The sequence below is a fragment of the Sarcophilus harrisii genome, chromosome 2 (assembly GCF_902635505.1).
Source record: "Sarcophilus harrisii chromosome 2, mSarHar1.11, whole genome shotgun sequence".
NCBI lineage: Eukaryota > Metazoa > Chordata > Mammalia > Dasyuromorphia > Dasyuridae > Sarcophilus > Sarcophilus harrisii.
In genome coordinates this window covers 409,918,446-409,939,377 of record NC_045427.1, presented here as the reverse complement: position 1 = coordinate 409,939,377, position 20,932 = coordinate 409,918,446, and the positions used below count along the sequence as shown (strand labels likewise).

The 20,932-nt window shown below is 35.6% G+C and overlaps 1 protein-coding gene across 7 annotated transcripts in view; it reads right to left on the bottom strand.

Moving 5' to 3' along the window:
* The window catches only part of CPEB4 (cytoplasmic polyadenylation element binding protein 4), a 72,438-nt gene extending 54,347 nt beyond the window's left edge, over nucleotides 1-18,091 (bottom strand). For 6 of the 7 annotated variants that reach the window (XM_023506343.2, XM_012552522.2, XM_023506367.2 and 3 more), the window contains exons 1-2: nucleotides 17,860-18,091; nucleotides 15,498-17,723 (exon numbers count right to left, since the gene is read on the bottom strand). In XM_023506343.2, the coding sequence (XP_023362111.1) occupies nucleotides 15,498-16,628 (1,131 nt within the window). In that variant the 5' untranslated portion in view covers nucleotides 16,629-17,723; nucleotides 17,860-18,091. The remainder of the gene's footprint in view (nucleotides 1-15,497; nucleotides 17,724-17,859) is intronic. The other variant, XM_031953676.1, reaches the window with a different exon arrangement.
* Nucleotides 18,092-20,932: the final 2,841 nt, after the last annotated feature.

The following is a 20,932-nucleotide window of genomic DNA, read 5'->3' as shown; positions in this document are numbered from 1 at the left end:
CTTGGATGATTCCGTTCTCAAAATGACACAAGAAATTTGGACAAATGGTAGCAAAGAATTGGAAAATGGGGAATTTTCCATCAATTGGAGAATGGCTGAACAAGTTGTTGTATATGAAGGTAATGGAATATTGTTCTACAAAAAATGATGAACAAGATGATTTTATAAAGGCCTGGAAAGATTTACATGAACTGATGCTGAGCAAAACAAGCAGAACCAGGAATACACTGTACACAATAACAGCAATAATGTGCAATGATCAACCATGAAAGATTTGATTCTGAATCCAGAAAAAAACTTAGGAGACTGAATGTAAATCAACATATGCTATGTTCACTTCTTTTTTTGTTTTTTTGTTTTTTCTCCTGTGGTTTTTCCCTTTTGTTCTGATTTTTCTCTCCCAAAATGATTCATAAAGCAATGTGTTAAAAATAAATAAAAAATAAAACTAGTAAAGAAAGAAATTTGGACAATTATAATGAGATATCTTGTGGAAATTAGCATTTATTAAATTATACCAATATTTCCATTTTGTTTCATAAGCTACGCTGCCAGTAAGATGAGAAGCCAATTCCAAAAACTCACCAGCAAATTTCCCAAGTATATCAGTATTTTCCAATAAAACAGGTAAAACTCTAAATTAATTAAACAAAAATTTATTGAACACCTAATCTATGTAAGGTCCTGTGAAGAATATAAAGAAAAGTCAGACAGGATTGAAGGGAGAGGGGAGGTAAGACTTGAAGTGAGTACACCAGATGGTACTGGTGATCAGAACAAGAAGGGGCTGAATTAGTGAGAGAGAGAGAAAGGGAGAGAGAGGGGGAGAGAGAGAGAGAGAGAGAGAGAGAGAGAGAGAGAGAGAGAGAGAGAGAGAAATTCAGGGATAGAAGTAAGTGTTAACTAGTTATATACAGGATCAAGGAAAAGGAAAAAGTTAAAGATAATATATGAGCATGAGTGATTAGAAGGATAATGATGCCATTAATAGGCATACTAAAGTCACAAGGAAGAATGAGTGTTTTTGTTTGCTGTGGTGGGGAGGAGCAGGTTGGGAGGTAAGATGATGTTTAGATACCTATGGGATATCCAAGTGTAGTCATCAGGGAGACAACTGAAAACTCGGGTCTACCTAGGAAGTTAAGAGATACAGTTTCGAAAATCATATGCATAGAGGCAAAAATGAAAGGTATGAATAGTAGTAGTTGAGATTGACAGAAAAGTGTGGTACATGAGGAAAAACCCAAAGAATACAAACAATGAGTAGAGATGCTAAAAGAGAATTTCATAAGGTCAACAATGACAAAGTCAAATGCTTGAAGAAAGGTTAAAAAGTGAGACCTGACAAAAGACCATGAAATTTAGTGATTAAACTAGTGATTTTTATGAGAGCTATTTCTACAATGTAGTAGGTATTGAAGATTGTAAGGAAGGAGTAAATAGTTGGAAAAAAGAATTTAGATGGCTAATTTTCTAAGAGGAGTGACAAAATTAAAACCTTGAAAAATCTAAAACTATGTTCACTGGCTTTCAAATTTTAACATTTTTTCACAGTATTAAAATGTCTTGCAATTACTTTATATTGTAACTCACTTTTTCTTTGAATTTTTTAGTAGTGTGAGAATTTTTCCTCTCCCTCACCAAACTCATTTACTTAGCATACATGATAAACAGCTTACATATGTATAGCATTTTAAAACAACACTGTGCTTTAATATAATATAAACAGTAGAGCTAAAGTTCCCTGTTATCTTCAGGAACAAAGCAATTTATAATTGGTGTAGAAAAGTTTATCTGGTTACTCAATAATGCATCTTTTGAATGTAATTTCTCAGAGACTTTTTTTTTATGATCTAAAGTTCTAGCATTTTGGTAATTTTAGGGTTTGCTAAAAGGAGGCAATAGATAAGCCAGGAAAACAAGAACACTACAAATGATGTGATTTTTATTTTGGATCCATGTTTATACAGAGACCTTTTAGGATATATAATAGTTCCATTTCCACAAGTCATTCCTTTGACCAACATCATTATCAACAAGCATGAATTACATACTTGCTTTGTGTCAGGGTGGAGATAAAAAGAAAAGGAAAAAAATTATAAACACTACATGTGTACAATGTAAATTATAGAAAATAACCTTGAGGCAGCGTTGTTGGTAAATAATAAAGCTATGACACTTTACTCAATAATTAGGAGTTATTGTCTAAAAAAAAAAAGCTAACTATAAAATCTTACTTATAACTCTCACTTATAATGACTTTGAATGAAATTCAATTATTCACTTAAAAGATGGGACAGCAGAACTATAAATAGAATTGAAAAGTACTGAATTGGAATTCAAAAGATGCAAATTCTAATTTCTGTTCAAATCAGACTACATTGATTCTGCAGCTTTATAATTTCATAATTTTAAATTCATTTGGCTCTTTCTCCTAAATTCAATTTTATCATCTGCAAAATGGGGGAATTTGGAGAAGAAAATTTCTAACGTTTTCTGTAGTTCTAATTTCCTAATTAGGTAATCACATTATCAGTTCCTTAAAAATTCTAGTCCTTACTTGCCATCCAGGGGAGGGCATGGAGGAAAGGAGGGAAAATTGGAACACAAGGTTTTGCAAGGGTTAATGTTGAAGAATTGTCCACGTGTGTGTTTTGAAAAATAAAAAGTTTTAATAAAAAATAAATAAAAATTTAAAAATCAGCTATACACACACACAAAGAATTCTAGTCCTTGTACTTTTAAGAATAACCTGATCATTATATTTATGACATATAAAGTACCAAAACACAATTGAGGTAGACACAACAAGGTTCACTACTTAACATTAAATAGAAGAAAAAATTATGGTACATATCAGTACAGCTACTAATGCATTGTCCAAAAATATTGTCATACTGTTTTCATTCAGTCATACTTTAGCTATTTGAAGGATTATTTTTAAATGACGTTGATAAGGAGAGAGGAAAGAAACAATGTTTTGTATAAAGCAGGATCTCAATTGTTTATTTTAAAAAATGAAAATAATATACTAGTTTTAATCCACTTTTCCCCACTTTTGTCAATAACCTCAAAGCTAAATATGTGTCCCACGGCAGCCAAGATTCATACCACAAATTCCCTACAGAGGAAGAAACACAATATAAAAAGTCATGTTAAGCAGGACAACACAGGAGAAAATAAAAGACACATAGGAGAAGACAGGAAGACGTTAAAGAAGGGAAAAGGAACATTTCATTTTCTTCCTTCCTTTAAATACTATGCTACATTCCTTCAATATGACAGTTATGTGGGCTGCCTAAAATTTTAAAATTAGCTTACATTTGTCTCAGACATATTTGGGAATCACCAATCTAGTGTTTAGCTAGATACATGGAATTTACCCCTAATCATTAAAGAAATTTTATTTCACTGCCTATGTCACTTCTACATACGTAAACTGAATATTTAATAACGTTTCTCTGTAACCTAACTGGTTTGTTTCTTATATCATTACTAAATATTCCCTCATAGCAACTGATAAATTATTCAGTATTCTATCTATCTATAAGAGTAAAAGTAAAATGCAACTAAACATCTTCAGATACAAAGAAAGAGTTATTGTATTTTTAATCCCTTGATCTGTCTTTGGTCACAGGTTTGGTTATAGATGTAAATTAGAATATTAGTACTGCTAAATCTTAATATATGCTTGCCTTAAACTAATGGCCAACTTTAGGCAAAAATGATAGTTATTTTGAACTTTACTGAACAGCCTTTGCTTTTTTATTCTTTCATTTACTGTTTCACTACATAGTTCTTATACATTGATAGCTGAGAGTCCTATAACCTTTGTACTTAAAATGTATTTTATTTTTAGAATCATGGAATTATAAAGCCAACATTAGAGATAATCTTGTCCATTTTACAGATGAGATTCTGTAGACCAGAGAGATGAAATGTATTTGTGCACAGTCAGTTAGCTGGGGACAAAGCTATAACTAGAAATTAGGTTTCCTGATCACTAAGTCTAATTGTTTAGGCACTAAGGCATGTTATGTTGCCTTATATCTAATTTCACTAAGTAGCTGATCACTCGCTGTGATCCTCAAAAATGCACGGGAGTTTGAGCACTTCTCTTAGTGCTTATCTAAGTAGAGAAAATTAGCATTCAAGGGCAGTTTCATAATTCAATTCAACATTTATTAAATAGCTAACATAAGCAAGAGACAAAAGTAAAGCTATCCTTGTCTTTCAAGTGCATAATTAAAATAAATACAAAAATTTGAGGAGAGAGAGAATATTAATAATTGGGTGTAGGGGAGTGGGAAATCAAGAAAATTTTTGGAGAAGCTGTACTTAGGGGAAGCTTTGAAGGAAGACAAAGATTTTGAGAAATCTGAGATGAGTATTTCAGGCTGAGAGATGGTTTCTGCAAATGCACAAAGTCACAATGTCTAAGCAGTGAGCAACGAAGTTTTTTTTTTTTTTTTTTTTTTTTTTCCTGTTGTGACACAATCTTCAGAATCTATCACTTTATCTCAACACCGCTAATTATTTTCCTAATCCAGGCTATAACCTGAATAATGCTGAGGAAAGTGACAAACAAAAGAAAAAGCAGTTTTTCAGTCATTTTATAGCTGAATAAATACAATAAGCAAATGCACTAGAGAAGTATCCCATTTTCAGTATCAATTTTCCTGAACCTTTAGAACTTGAGGTACAAGGGGAAAAAAAAAAATCAACAATTGGCATATTAATTTTCCAGCTCTGTTAAGAGGCATCAGGACTATCTCACTTTGCTACCACCATTAAATATGTCTATCTACACAAGAAAACCAAAAGGATATCTTTCTATTGCCAGATGTGAACAACTTCTAAAACTTGCTCATCAGTATTCATTCTAAAACACAGAGTATATGGATAAATATATTATAACCCAAAATTGAAAAAGAAGGTAATGGACTAGCTAACTTTCAGGAAAATGAAAAGCTCTTTTTACTGATTGCAAACTTTCCATTAAAGCCAAGATCCATTCTTTTTACTACTGTCTACTTGTAGAGGCGTAAATCTATGAAAAATTAAAAATTAATATCACAAGAAGGGTAATGCAGAGGTTTCTGTAGTATATAATAGGCTAAAACACATAATCAATGAGTAACTCCAAAAAACAGGAATTAAAAAATGATATCTGGGAGTTATAAAATGGAAAGAGAAGGTGGGTTGATCATGTGCTTCAGAAAGATGACAGATCAACAAAGTACTCCTCTGTACCCTTGACAAGGTCAAAAGGAAGCTAGAAAGTCTCCAGCCTACTGGAAGGACACTTCTTGTGTTAAATTAATGCAATATAGGTAAGAGCTGCCCAGGATAGGCAAAGATATATCATCACTGGTGGGAATTTACAAATCTATTAGATCACTGGTAGTCCATGATGACTTCATTATATGACAATAAAACAATACATAAATGCTCACAAATGGTAATTTTTCCTGTCAGTACATCCTCCATATAGTAGTTTGTATGTCATAACTATTTGCCTGTGCCAATCAGAAGTGACATTTTATTAATCTTTTAGTGACTTCATATTTCTATTTGTTTCCTTACTTTCTTAGTAGCCAAATTCACTACTAAGAAAAAGAAAAGTGTGCTTAAAATGAAGACATGTGGATATTAAAGATTAAATTAAATCAATAGCTGATATATTTTAAAATTCACTGAGGAACAAATTTAGCTTCAATAAATATCAATTATAGTCTATTATGGTTTGAGAAAAATGAAACTGAAAAATGATGAACATATATAAAAATACGTAAGTTAGACATAGATACAAGGACTATGGGACCATTTCACTTGCGATTGAAACCTTCCGTGTCTTGTCTCCTCCTATTAGATATGCTCCTTGGAAACAATGATTGTCTTACTTTTCTTATTTGTATCTCCACTGCTCAACAGAGTTTATATAAAAGGTTAGAATTATTAAACTCCATTTAATTTCCTTTTGTGAATGACCCACCCCAAACATAGGACATACTGATTATATAAATCCCTATATTTACCATGTAAAGCAAATACAAGTTTTTGTATTTGTACCTGTAATTTTCTTGCATTAAAGTAGCACTATTAAAATATCTCATAGTTTTATTAAGGTGACTGTGGGCTTTTGGAAGCTATATTAGAAATGTAAAAACATGTCTAAGGCTTTACACAAAGCTAAAAATGGATTCGAGTAAAGACAAGGCAACAGTGAGAATCTCTGCTTTGTGTAGCATTGAGTTTTTCTAAAGCAGGAGTATGATTTAAACTTCCAAACAAATAAATGCTACTTATTAAAGACAACTTTAATTGTTTTCCTCAACCAATATGTATTTCAATTCTGCTAGCCAGAATATCATTTGTCTTCTTATTTACTATATACTTTTCAATACCAAATCTCAAAATATATTGTATGAGGCAGTTGTTTTAAACATTTATTTCTAAGAGTTTACAGAATGTTTCTATAATCCAAGTTATTGACAACTTAAAATGTATTCAGATTTTATGGTGAATTCTCTATAGTTGGAGTTGACATTTAACCAACTCACAATTAAAAGAAAATGAACCAACATGTGTCTTCTTTTGTGATTTTTTTTGGCAAGGGATAATGGGGAGTGAAAGATGGAGAGGAGAGGATTATTTAGGACAAATTTAGTAGCTATAAATTAAATACCACAGCTTGTCTCTGAATCAAAAAAGACCTGAATTCAAGTTAATGCATTGTTCCATAGTGGCCTTATAACATTTGTCAAGTATAAATAGAATAATGACTACATAAATAGAATTCCTTTTATCAATCCAATCATAGATCAGGTTATACTATCTCTCTCCCCTCTTATTGCACTACCCCCCCAAAAAAAGATTTGTTAAGACTGTTCAGGGAAATAGTATAACTTTCTTAGAAGATTTAAATTTGATTAAATTTGAAAAAACAGCAAATTTTAGTTCAGAGTAAGTTTTTCTGATTAAGTTCCTAAATTTCCTTCTTTATGAAAGCTGGACTAGATGGTGTTTAAGATGCTAGATGGCACCGTAAGTAGAGTTGTGGGCCTGGAGTTAGGACCTAAGTTCAAATTCAGTTTCAGACATGTATTAGCCACATGATTCTGTTTTGCCTTAGTCTCCTTATTTATAAAATTAGCTGGAGAAGGAAATGGCAAACTACTCCAGTATCTTTGCCAAGAAAACTTCAAATGGGGTCATGAAGAGTCAGAAACATCTGAACAACAACAAAGTCTTATTTAGTTCTAAAGCCAATGATGTTAAATTTCCAAAGACTATATTGTCCTCTAAATTGAAATTACATAAAATCTACATGAAAGTACATAATTCTTTATTTTATAGCTATATCACTTATATGGCTCAAAATAAAATCCTATATAATAATAGCAAGCACCACAAAACAATTTAATATAAGATGACTAACTTGTGAGCTAAGAACTTAAAAACTGACAAAGGATGACAAATGTTGTACAACTATAAAACTGGTTGGGCAATTAGGTGGCAAAAGGGACAGAGCATGGGCCATGGAGTCAAAAAGACTCATCTTTTGGGTCTAACTTACTAACTTACTAGCTGTATGAACCCGAGAAAATCACTTAATCCAATTTGTCTCAGTTTCCTCATCTGTAAAATGAACTGGAGAAGGAAAGGAAAAGGACTCCATTATCTTTGTTTGCCAAGAAAACTCCAAATGGAGTGACAAACAGCTGGACACAACTTGAACAAAGATAAACTGGTTACATGCCTGAATATGATACTTTGATTAACAGCAAAGCTAAAAACTCATATTCTCAAAAAAAAAGTTTTTGAGAAATGAAACCATAAGTTATTTTTTAAACTAATATGCATGGGAAAATTCTAAAATATTTTAATGAAGTTCATTTCAGATTTTATTATTCTAATATAGAGTATTATTGTAAATAAATTACCTTTTCCTACTAATTATTGGAAAAAGGCTATTAAAAAATACAATTCACCTCTATTTTTCTTACCACTATCTTATTCTTACCATTTTTTAACATTAAAAATATTAAATTTTGGTTTTAGTTCTACTAAGACATTAATTTATACATAAAGACAATTTAATATTCTTTTAGTTTACAAATGATAAAATATTTTTAAATATCACGTGTCAGTAGAAGCCCTCTACATACATAGTATTTGAAGGTCAAAAATAGTTTCTAAAATTGATAAGTAAAATTCTTTCCAATGATATTATTATAGCATATATTACTATTTACAAAAGGTACAAGATTTTACCTACAGGCAAACTATGGAACTTTACTGTGCAATTCTACAGTCTTTTTATTATGGTGAAGCAAGTGAAAAATTTGACAAAGTAAATTTTGGATATCTAAATTCAGTAAAGTCATGCATTAATAACAAATCACTTTAATAAATCTTATTTTAAATAGTTAAATCTGACTTTAACTTAACTTTAAATCATAGTTAAATCTGACTTTAACTTAAATTTAAATCTAAATAAATCTTATGAACAAAAACAAGTAATTTTCCTGAAAGATTAATTAATAAAGTAACATCATCTTAGTTAAAACTAGTTAATAATAGTAACAAAAAAATTTTTTTTTCCCTTGAAAGATGTTGCAGCAGATGTCATGTTCATTCTCTGTGGCTTTACTAAAGAGAACATTTTTTTCTTAAATGTCCCTTCTCCTGATCCCCAGCATACAATTTATCAAGGGAAAAATAACATGATTTTACCTTCATTTAGAGTTCATTAGTATAACTAATGCAAAGAAAAACATCTTATTTGCTGAGAAGTACCCTTTTACCAGTTTTCTCCACATTTTTCTCAAACTATTGCTACAGCATCTAATTGATTTGTTGTAACATTAATTTTTTTTCTAATGAATAGGAAATTTTTTTCTACAAGCTTTCTTTTCATAAAGATTTCAATATTCACATTTTAAAATGTTTAAAATACAGTAACACTAACCAAAGCATTAGAAAAATTTGTTCATAAGTACATTACAAACTGAAGTAATGAAAAATTTCTCAGAAACGTATAAATGTGATACCATAGGTATCAATGAACTGTTAGTCATTGAAATGTCGTTAAAGTGCCTGTTTCAAAGAATAATAGTTACAAGGGATCTCTGATATCTGTTCCAGGCAATACCTATAAAACAAGAATACTCTCTACATCAAAATTCCAGAAAACAGCACAAAAAATTATTTTTAGTTTATATTATTAATTAGTCCCTGAAAGATAAGAACTAAATATATCCTGTCATCTTTCTACTTCCAACAATTACATTAGTCATTTTTTTTTCTATAGCAAATTTTTAATCCTAGGCCAACTGGCTTCCCAAACAGCCAGCACATTAGTTAGGCTTTCCCCAAAGTCAGCTAGAGTGCACTTAAAATAAGGATTTTTCTTTACATAGTCATATTTTAGGGATGCAATTTAAATGATTAAAAAGTAAACTCCTTGAAGGGAGAGTATTTTCTTTTTTGTCTTTTTTATTTCCCATCTTTGCATATAATAATAGGTGGCTTAAAAATATTTGTTAAATTGCATCCATGTTAAAATGAACTCTATTAGAATGGCCTCAATCAGAATAAAAGATGCTTAGTTTGGAAAATATATATAGGATATTAAGAATTCCACTAAATATTCATTCCCAATGTCAAGTAGCTATATTTTGGAGAGTATTCATTCTTTTGGACTGGTACTGCTCCTTACCCCATTAGTATCAGCTAACATATATACAAATATACTACTTTTCTCTAACCCTGGTTATAAAGATGCATATATAGAAATTATCCAAATTAAATTAAATCTGTATTTTCACTAGCAATAGAAAATATCCAGCAATGTTAGAACAAATTAATATAGTACTATAAGCTTTTCAAAATACTTTACAAATATCTCATTTGGTTCTCTGGGAGTAGGTACTATTATCCTCCATTTTATAGATGAAGAAATTGATGCAGAGAAATTAATTTGCTTGCCCAGTGACACACAGCTAACAAACATTTCAGGCTGAATTTGAACTCAGGACTTTGAGTCCTGTACTCTTTCAAGTCCAGTATTCTAGCCCCTGTACTGTGTAGCTATTAAATTCTACCTGATTAATTCCAAGTCCAAAATAAGTACTGAAAGGTTATTAATAAAAGTTCCACAGATTTCCCCTCAGGATTAAATACTATGATATTCTTTGTAATGCCACCACAATAATGCATTTATGTCATAAAGCTGTATTACTTTTAAATATTTTATTGTTGTTTGAAGTTCTTTCTGTAGAATATAAGAAATCTAATGCTAACCTGAATTACATATGTATCTGCCCATTTCTTATGATATACTATGAAATAGGTTTCCTGTCAAAGTCAGCATCTCCAAAACAATACTTAAGTAGTAATTAGAAGGACTGAATTGATGGTTGCAGCATTTCAACTAGGCCTGTGAAAGCAGGAACACCACTAAGGCTCCATTTGACCCAGTATGTTCTTCTGTCTCTGCAATATTAACTGCCCAACACCCAAACCAGCAAAAAAACCAGACCTTAACCAAGACTGCCTTACAGCAATAATTATCCTGTGATGATTACAAGTATTATAATTCATCTGTCACCAAATATTACTCCTATGACTAGCAAATTCCCATCACCTGTTATTTTCCCTGTCCTTGTATTACTTAATTATAGGCTATGTAAAAATAAAGTATTGTCAACCATCCCTTTTCATCCTCTATTTGTACCATGTACACAAGTCCCACTCCAATTCTGCCCAAACTTTCCACCCTGCCTTTTAGAATCCTGTTCCCTAATGAAGGTTTGTGTTATTCAGTCATTTTAGTCATGTGCAACTCTTTGTGACTACATTTAAGATTTTCTTGCCAAGATACTAGACCGGTTTGCTAGTTCCTTCTATAATTCATTTTATAGATGAGGAAACTGAGGCAAACAGGGTAAAATGACTTGGTGACACAGATAGCAAACGTCTGAGGTCACATTTGAACTCCGGAAGATGAGTCATCCTGACTCCAGGTCTGATATTCTAGTCACTGTGCCACCTAGCTGTTGATTAAGCATTTGTGCTAAGTGTTTTAAGAAACTGAGGCTGAGAGAGGATAAATGACTAAGCCAGAAATTACCCAATGAATAAGTAGCTGAGGCCACATTTGAACTCAGATCTTCCTGACTTCAGGCCCAGCATTCTATTTCTACAAGCTTTCTTTTCATAAAGATTTCAATATTCACATTTTAAAATGTTTAAAATACAGTAACACTAACCAAACTTGAAATCTAGCTGCCCAAATCTATCATAAAATTTCTATTTACTTTCATTCAGACCAAGCAATACTGCATCCTTGGGCATCCTCTTCATTACTGACTACACCTTCACTCATTCTCCTTTTCAACTCAAACGCCAGCCTTGTACAGCTGTTTCCAAAATTCCTCCTTTCCACCATCTCTCAAGCATCCTTTCTTTTTTTAAAGTTCACTCTGTTAAAAATGTTTCACCTTATGTAGAACATGGTAGCTGACAACCAAACACAGCGATCATTCTCTGTTTTTTCAAATTTAATACCTGGAACATCATTGTCTTCTCTTCCAATATTATAGCCTTTCAACATTTTATTGATGCTCCTTCAAATTTTCAAAGCTTTCAATTCCTCAATTTCCTTAGATCCTAACACCTAACTTTCCACTCCACTTAACCATACACAGGGATGATCATACCATAGCTTCCACCATTACCCATAAACATTCTGTTTCTTTGATCACTAATTGACATTACTCAACCTGACAATAACCATCTGTCATCTCAACTCCTTTCATGCTACATCTCTATTAAGTCTCCATGAGGTCTTTAATCTTTCAATCCCTATAAAGTACACTCTGACTTAACTTTCTCCCCTCCCCAATTCTGATACAACTAAGCAATTGGGTTCTACATTGTCCTGTACTTTATCCATGCCAAGCACCAGTACTGGATTACTCCCACCATTTATCTACTCTACTCCTATGCATGATGTAAAACATAACTGGACTAAAACTCATTACAAATTTGTGTTCTCCAATTTCAATTGGGACTTTCCTGCAGCAAGGTAATTCTCCAATTCCTCCCTAATTGATTCCCCATCCCACACCCCACAGAAACTATTCCAAACTTCTTTTCAAGTCTCCCATGCCAGTCTAAGAAAATTAGGACCATTTGATCTGAACATACAGTTCACTTCTCTTCTCAAAATTCTTAGACAACATTCCAGTCTCTCCTTTCCTCTAGTTTCTGATAAGATATTCCTTATCTTTGCCAAATCCAGGCCCTGTGAATATAGCTCAATCCTGTTGCCTCTAGTCTTCTTAAGTAGTACCTTCTGTCTTTCCTTCTCTCTAATCACTCCCCTTCACACATGCTCAAGTTTCCTCATTCCTAAAAACAAACAAACAAAACCCTTCCCTTGGTCCTATTTCTCCCTCAAGTTATCATCCTAGAGCTTTCTCTTCCCTTTCTAAGGCAAATTCCTATTAAAAGCCCTCTATGTAGTTGCCTCTACTTTTTTATCAAACCCTCTATGAAGCTATCTAAAACTCAGACCCATTCTCTCTCTCAGCTCTCTTGGTTACTTCACCAACTTCCATGAGTTTTATCATCATCTCTATGATTTTACATATTTGAGTATTTGGTCTCTCCCCTATGCTTCAGTCCTGAATTGTTGTTTAGTCATCCAGTCGTTCCTACTCTTCCTGACCCTGTGGACCACAACAAAGCAATACGTTCATAAGGTTTGTTGACAATGATTCTGGAGTGGTTTGCTATTTCCTTCTCCAACAGACGAGGTTAAATGACTTGCCCAGGGTCACACTAGAGTCTGAGGCCTTATTTGAACTCAGCTCCTGACTTCAGGCCTACTCTTCTTCCCAACCATTGAACATTTCAGACTAGATGTCTGAACTCATCTCAACATATATACAACAAGCCCCACCCTTCTTCCAAATTTCTTCCTTCCAGAGAATGTCACCATTCTTCCCATCTCTTGACTCATAATTTGGTGTTGTCCTTAACTACCCATTCTCCTTCAATACATTTATTCAATAAGTTCTAAAAACTGCCATTTTTATTTCCACAACATCTCATACAATTATCTCCTTTCTATTCACACAATTACAAAGTAATCAACATAAAACAAATGAACAAAAACCCAACTCTAATCTCTTCAAGTAGGAAACTAGTGGGCTACTCAGGGTATTAATCTCCAAAGGACTTCATTCCCAAAATTTTGATAAGCACAAGACACAACCAATTCAAACATAAAAATTTAAATCTCTCCCCCACAAATTGCACCCATTGAATTCTGAATTTGTAGTTAGCTCCAATTATTTGTGATTTTCAAAACCATTAAGAACTTAGTCAAAAGTTTTCTGTTTGTTTTTTAAATCTCTCATCCTATAAAAGCCATTTGAAATTTGAGTGTTCTTTTTGAAACTGCAATAGCTAAGTGGTACGCAATAGCCTCCATTTTTCTCCTTTCAGAATAACACGTAGCTGATTCTAACAGAGGAATCAGTTTATATCAGCTCTTTTTAGCCCTAAAATTCAATGGATGTAGAATTCTAGATCTCTCTTAGTCATTTTTTTTTTTTATCCACCTACAATGACATTTGGGTTGAGAAAAATTTTAAACATTTCATTAGCTACATATACAAACAAACAAAAATCTTGTGAACATATTATTTGCTTTCTTCTTTTCTCAAACTGTTTTTCTCCCCAAACTTTTTTTTTTAATCAAAGCCAAATTACCTGGGTATAAAAACAAACCACAAGGTCAAACAAGTACACTTTATGATATGAAAACATTTATAAGGAATCAAATTAATGACCTAATTAAAAGACCAAAATCTTAGTGAAGTTAAAATGTAAAGTGTCACCTTATATTTTTTAAAAATTTCAATAAAATGATTAATATTTCATAAACCTTTGTATTACATTTTACATTGCATTACCTTTATATTACTTTTTCCTTTAAAATATTCAACAGCCAGGCACAAAAAGATTTTTCATTTCAATAACTTTCACACCCTTTTTCAGTGTCTAAAATATTGGTACTAATCCATTAGAATTCTAGGATTATTGTGTAATTCAAGTATCAAAAACTCTTCCTAAAATCTATAAGCAGGTCTCCTGACAAGGACAGCTAAGATGATTAGGCCTCTCACGAAAAAAAATGAAATAAATTTTAAAGTAATCATTTAAGACCAGATACTCCAAAACTAGTGCTTACTAAAGATTTTTCATCTTAGGATACATTGAGTAGATGATTACTGACGGTAAAAAAAAAAAAAAGATAGGACTCCTTTTATCTAATGATCTCTTACCCCTAAATTACTTATTAAAATAGGTCATCCAACTTATGCTGACACTGGATCTAGGAACTGCAATTATTTTGCAATCTGTTTTTATCCTTGCTCAAAGATCCTGAAAAACTACACACACACACACACACACACACACACACTTATTTATATATCTGCTGTTGAATTGACTTTCTCATCTGTATCATCTATGCCAATACTTCTGTGATGAAACAGCTTTAAACTTCCATAAATTCTATCTATTGCTCATTAGTTCAAAATGTCAAACAACCTGCACTCCTGACAGTATAAGGATATATTGGCACAGAGAAAGCCAACAAGCGATATTAGTTAGACCAGGTCTATTTTTAGTAATGGCTTCTTTTTCTACAACCTAATATTGCTATGAAAACATAACTAAATGAGTTAAAAGTCATCACAAAATATGTATTCTGCTTTCAACTGTTTCAAAGTACACAGAACTAAACATGGCTAAAGAAAACATTTAGATTATTTTCTACTCTGAGTCCTTGCTAGCTCAAGGTAGAGAATGGATTTTGCAACACAGATTTGTTTTTTGTTTTTTTTTTGTTTTTGTTTTTTATTTAGGGTTGTTCAAATAAATTGCTTCATGGATTTTATATTTAAAACTTTAAATAATAAGAAAATTGATGCAAATCACTTTTAGTCTTATTTAACACTACAGTAAACCATGCAATTGGTTTGGATTATTTACTGCATGTTCAGAAAATGTTAGTTTTAAAATGAAATATATTTTATATGAATACATATATAAATTTAACATTGTACTGATTACCTAATACATAGGGGAAAAAAATCTATCATTCTTAATTCAATTTAGGAAGGCATTATAATTCACAATTATAATGTATGTAAAACTACTTGATATTCATGCCAATTTCAAAAAATTATCTTCAGGAATATAATCAGAAAAAGCTGATTACAATTACAAAATATCAATGAATTAGCTGAATTTTTGTTTTGAAAAATTATCTCTATTATAAAAATGTATGCCATATAAATTGCCAAAATAAAATTAAAAGATCTGATGAGAACATACATAAAGACCTCTTATTCAAAAGGTATATATACATATATTTTTCCTAATTCTAATTTATTAATGGGGTAGAATCTCACCGGAAAAGGAAAAATGTTGTCAGCTCTGTTCAAACTATCTTCCATCCAAGATTTGGGAGCAAAAGCTGAGCTGGGCCGAGCATATTTCTGTAGCTGAATGTGATTGCTTGCAAAATTTTTCTTCAGAGGCGAAATGGAGTTGAGAGGTGTTATTCCTCCATTGAGTCCTCTGCGATGATCTCGGCCTTGGGAGCCTCCCCAGCCACCATATCCACCACCACCGGGGCTCCATGAAGAAGATGGTGTAGGTGAAGGACTTTGGTAGCTGCTCCATGGAGAGGGTGGCTTATTGAGATTATTAGCCAAATGAGGCAGCTGATTAAAAGCAGCATTTCTGTGTGTAAATGGAGGTGGATGAGGACTAGCAGGAGACCTCCTCTGCTGCTGATGCTGATTGTGATGATGTTGAAAATGAGGATGATGAGGGTGGTGCTGAGAAAGGGGTCCTATCTGAGGGGAAAAGCTGCCACCAAAGCCAGGGCTGACGTGATGCGGAAAATTTTGAAACAGCAGAGCACCATTATTAGCTGAAGCAGCAGGGACACCTCCCTGGTGAAAAAAACTTGCATCTTCATTGATTATTGTAGAGGAAGAAGGAGCAATAGCTGCTGACCAGTTACTGAAACCAGTAAGAGAGGATGCACTGGACGTTAAGGGCTGAGTTGAAGTACCTAACCCTGTAGCCTCTTGGTAGTCAAATCCTGTCAACACTGGTGATTCTATTCTTATTTTTTCCTTCCCATTGCCATTTTCTGAAGAGCTATCTCCTTGATTTTCTTCAGATTTAGCTTTCTCGGGTTCAGGGAGTATCCCTGCTTCCTGACCTTGACTGGGGGAAAGCTGCTGCTTTTCTAGAGAATCTTGTTGTTCCTGTTGCTGTTGCTGAGTTTTAGATTTTTCTGACCCCAGAATCTCATCCTGAATGTTATGGGCAGCTGGAGCAGGAAAGAGCCAAGCTGACCCAGCATTACTGCCATTGGCAGCTGTGTTATTATTTATAAAAGCAGCAGGACTGGGGGTTGCATTTTGATGATGGTGAGGAGGCTGCAGATGTGGATGAAATCTGACTGGAAAAGCTGATTTATTCCCAGTATTGTTTTGCACCAGCACTCCAAACCCGTAATCCCCCATTTATTATTTTTATGATCTGAATTCTTATAACAAAAATGACAACCTATGCTTAAGTCTGCCTCCTTTCCTCCAACCCAAATTGAGTGTTTTAGAAATGTCTTATTATAGCTCAGTGATCCCAGCTTATCCCCACCCTAAATATTTCTGATTTGGAATTCTGGTATCTGAAAACCTAAAAAATCTCTCTTAAGATATGGACATGGGTCAAACTGTGTTTATTTCTAAGGGAGAGGGTAGGAAGGGGGGAAAAAAATCAAGTCTTTGGTTAGTAAAATAGGTGGTTTCTTTTTCCAAAGGAAAATGCACATGAATGACAAAAACAGAGCTTCTTAAGCATTTATGGATGTAGAAGAATAAGCATTGCGCAGAGTAAAAAATATATCTATAATTTAACAATCATATGTTCTTCCTCAGCAGTTTTGACTCACCCACATATGAAATCTTTTAAGGGTTAGGGGAGAAGACGTCTTTTCTTGGCAGCTCAAAATTTTTTTTTAAAATCAGGAATAATTTAAGAACATTATATATTATATATTTATGTATAAAGATATTATGTTATGTGGAGAGAAAGAAAGAAATGGGGTGAATTCCTGGTTCCGGGAAATAAAATTTCAGTCGAGGAAATCAGCATTGAATAGGAATGGGAGGGTTGCAGGAAGGTTTCTGCTGTTCCTGGTACTGTTTTTGCTCTTTCTGCTGCTCCTGGTGCAGTTTTTGCTCCTGGGGCTGTTTTTGTTGCTGCTGCTCTTCCTGCTCCTGGTGCAGTTCTTGCTGTTGCTGCTCCTGTTTTTCCTGCTTCTGGTCTCCCCCCCACCTCCTCTCCCCCATGAAATGGGCTGAAAACACCCGTTTCTCTCTAGGGGGGATAGAGATTAAAAAAGGATTAAAGCGATTCACTGTGGAGGGGAGGGGGGCAAAACAATACGGGGGGCCTCAGCAGCCGCCGGCCGGGGTGTGCGGGGGAAATTGGGGAGCTCTGGAAGGAAGGTCCTGCCACTGCTGCTGCGGTTTCTGCCTCGTCCCCTCTCTGCGGCTCCGGGGTTTTTTTTCCCTCATGGGACCCGGGGGCGGTTTGTTCGGTTTCTCAGTTCGATTCTCCGCAGGAAGAAAAAAACAAACAAACAAAAAAACAAAAACAAAAACAAAAAAACCAACACTGCGATTATTCTAATGGAGAAATGCCCCCCTTTCTTTCTATTCTGCCCCCCGAAAAATTTAAATAATTATTTACAGTTTTTCTCCTCACGGTTCCTGGGCCGCCGCAGCCGCCGTCTCCCCTGGCCCCGTAGTCAGTGCCGTCTTTGCCGCGGCCTTCTCCTTCCACGTCGGTTTCTCTTCTTCCTCCTCCTCCTCCTCTGCTGTCTCCACCGCCACCGCCTCCCGGTGCCCGGTCTCCCCGCAGCCGCCGCCGACTCCTCCTCAGGACCGAGCCGAGTGAAATGACAACCAGCTGGAAAGACCAAGAGACACTTCCGGTTCGGGGAGGGAGGGGCGGGGCGCCTCGAGAACCTCCGCCCACCCACCAAAAGACCAATCTGTGAGCGGGTTCGGTGGTGACCACACCCCATGCCCATTTGGACCCCTCCCAGGAAGGTCGAAAAGATACAGCCGGTGACTCCCCAGCTAACTGGACCCGCCCATTAAGGTCGATAGCTTGGATTCCCTTCCCCCCCACCCTCTCGGTAAACTCGACCCGTCGCCATCTTAGGTGAGGGCAAAGGAATTCTTTGCGGATTCCTCTCTCTAACAGAGAAGCGACTGAAGAAGAACAAGCCAAGTAGGAGAGACTTAAACTCCTCCGTGACCTGAGGCGGGAAGGCGGGGTATTAAGAAAGTGAACGGACCACTTGGGAAAAGCCGGGGAGCGGCGTTGCCCATAGTCAAGGTGGCGCCTCGAACGTCACGTGCGCCAACCCCGGCTCCGCCCCAGAGGACTCTGGAAGGCGAGGCGGTGCCTGCCCTGCCTGCCCTGCCTGCCCTGCCTGCGCAGCTGGAAAGGTCAGAGCTACTCCCCAGCTGTGCTGAGAACTGCTTTTCTTCTGGCTTCGGTTGTAAGCCGGTGACAGGGCAGGCCTGGCTGGGCGTGCGGCCTCCTCCACTGCGGTTGACCCCGAGGCCCGGCACCTTGCGCTACAGACCCCGCCTCCTTGGCTGAAAGAGCTAGGATGACTTGCACTGTGGCGTTGGAGGGTGGGCTGCCAGGGAAATGCCAGGCTAAATGGGCCCGGACCGCACCTTTGAAATAGATCTGGGTTGTCTACGAACCCGGACCCTCTATCTTACCGAAAACGTGACTTATCCTGGAAATAGGATCGCAGATTTAGAGCTGTTAGTGACCCTCCCCGTGAACTAGAGCAACCCCCCGCCCCTCCCACTCCCCACCCGAAAACCTTAAGAAATGTGCCCAAGGTCGCAGGAACAATAAAGGTCACAGCTGAAGTTCAAAACCGTTGTCGAACCCCAAACCTCTTTGACAAGTTCAGAAACAGGCCGGGGGAGAGTGGCCCTGCTCAAGGTCACAGAAGTAGCAAGCCTTGCCCTCTCCTGCTCCTTCCTGATGGCTTGCGGCACCTCTTTGTCAGGCTTTCAAAACGTTGGTTTATGTTCTTAGGATAATACCGTGTTAGAGATGAAAGGGACGGGAAAGATGTTGTGGGGGGGGGGGGGGGAGAGAGCAGAGAGGGAGGTGGAGATCTGATGGAGAAAAAACCTCTGCGTCATGCCCTCGTCTCCATAGAGGCACAAAACAGCAGGCTGGGAATTCAAACTCATGTTCTGCTGGCACCCTCTGCCCTGCTTTAGTACCATACCCACATACGGAAGCAAGTGCAAGCATGAAGCCAGTTTTAAGATTATAGGGACATAATGGTACCCTTACCCCAGGGATCATTTATCAAAAGGGAAGTAACTTGCATGAAATTTTGCAGCAAACCTTGTTCTAGGAGCCAGTTCTGGTGGCTCCTACTCCTTCTGCTATTCTTTTATATGATAACCCTAAACAAAAGTACAAATATACATTTGAGGTCTATTGTGTCGGAGACAAATGAACCAAGGATGATACTAGAAATTAAAGATACAATCCAGGTGTACAAGGCATGTGAAAGTTTTTTTTTTTTTTTTTTTTTTTTAAAGAGGGTGGGAAGTGCTTATTAGATCAATTTACAAATCCAATCTATTTAACTCAGTGCGAAGCCTAACTTCTGTTTACCAATCCCATCATTGCATACAGTGTCTGTTCCAGATCTTCGGTTCTCTTTTAAGCTTCTCAAGTCTCATTTTATTAGCATATGATCCTATAACCCTATTTTACTAAGGTTCCCAGAACATTGGAAATGACAAGAAAAGCATTAGTGTCTTGTCTTGCAGCTAGGTGGAGCAGTGGATGGAGCACCAGCCCTGAAGTCAGGAGGACCTGAGTTCAAATTTGATCTCAAGACACTTAATACTTCTTAGCAAATGTTTGACTCTGGGCAAGTCACTTAACCCAGATTGCCTCGGCAAAAACAAATCAAAACAAAACAACATGCTTATCTCCTGGAAAACTTCCTGCCCAGAAAATGGAGGATCATGGTCAGTGAATCCATATACAGTTACTACCATGCCATGGTGACCTTCTAAATCTCCTTAACTGGAGATGGAGTGTCCTTTTCCAAAGGATTTCCAAAGAATCACATCCTACTTTTTCAGTGTCTGCCAGATCCCCTTAAATGTTCCTTAGCCCATTCCCAACAGATACTGGGTTACATTGTGCTAATTAAGATTTTGCCCAAAAAGCAACAGTCATTTTAGATTATATGAAACTAATTATATGTAAAATATTCAAATAAGAATATTGCTTTGGAGTTGGTAGGTCAGGCACTTTCTGTAATAGAATTATAGGACTTGGTGTTCTTGGAGTGAGTCTTAACTGGAATGCAGAAGACAGGTCTGGGCAGGTATTCAGTCCAGCCCCCCTAAAGAGTAATACTAGCCAATGTCCTCTGGAAATGCAAATAAGTGATCTGATGCTGTAAGGCATATTTTAAAGCAACAGTTCTTAAACTTTTTTTGTATCTTGGACCTCTTTCTCTGTCTGGTAAAGCCTAAGGACCCCTTTATAGAATGATGTTTTAGAATGAATAAAAGAAAATACATAGAATTACAAAAGAAACCAAGGATTGGTGAAAATAAAGATGTAATTTATTTTCCTCTCCAAGTTCATATCCCTGTCCTTTGAAATACATCATCAAGTCCAGAACCATAAATAAAGATTGTTGTTGTTATGCATTTCAGTCCTATCTGACTCTTTGTGACTCCATTTGGTG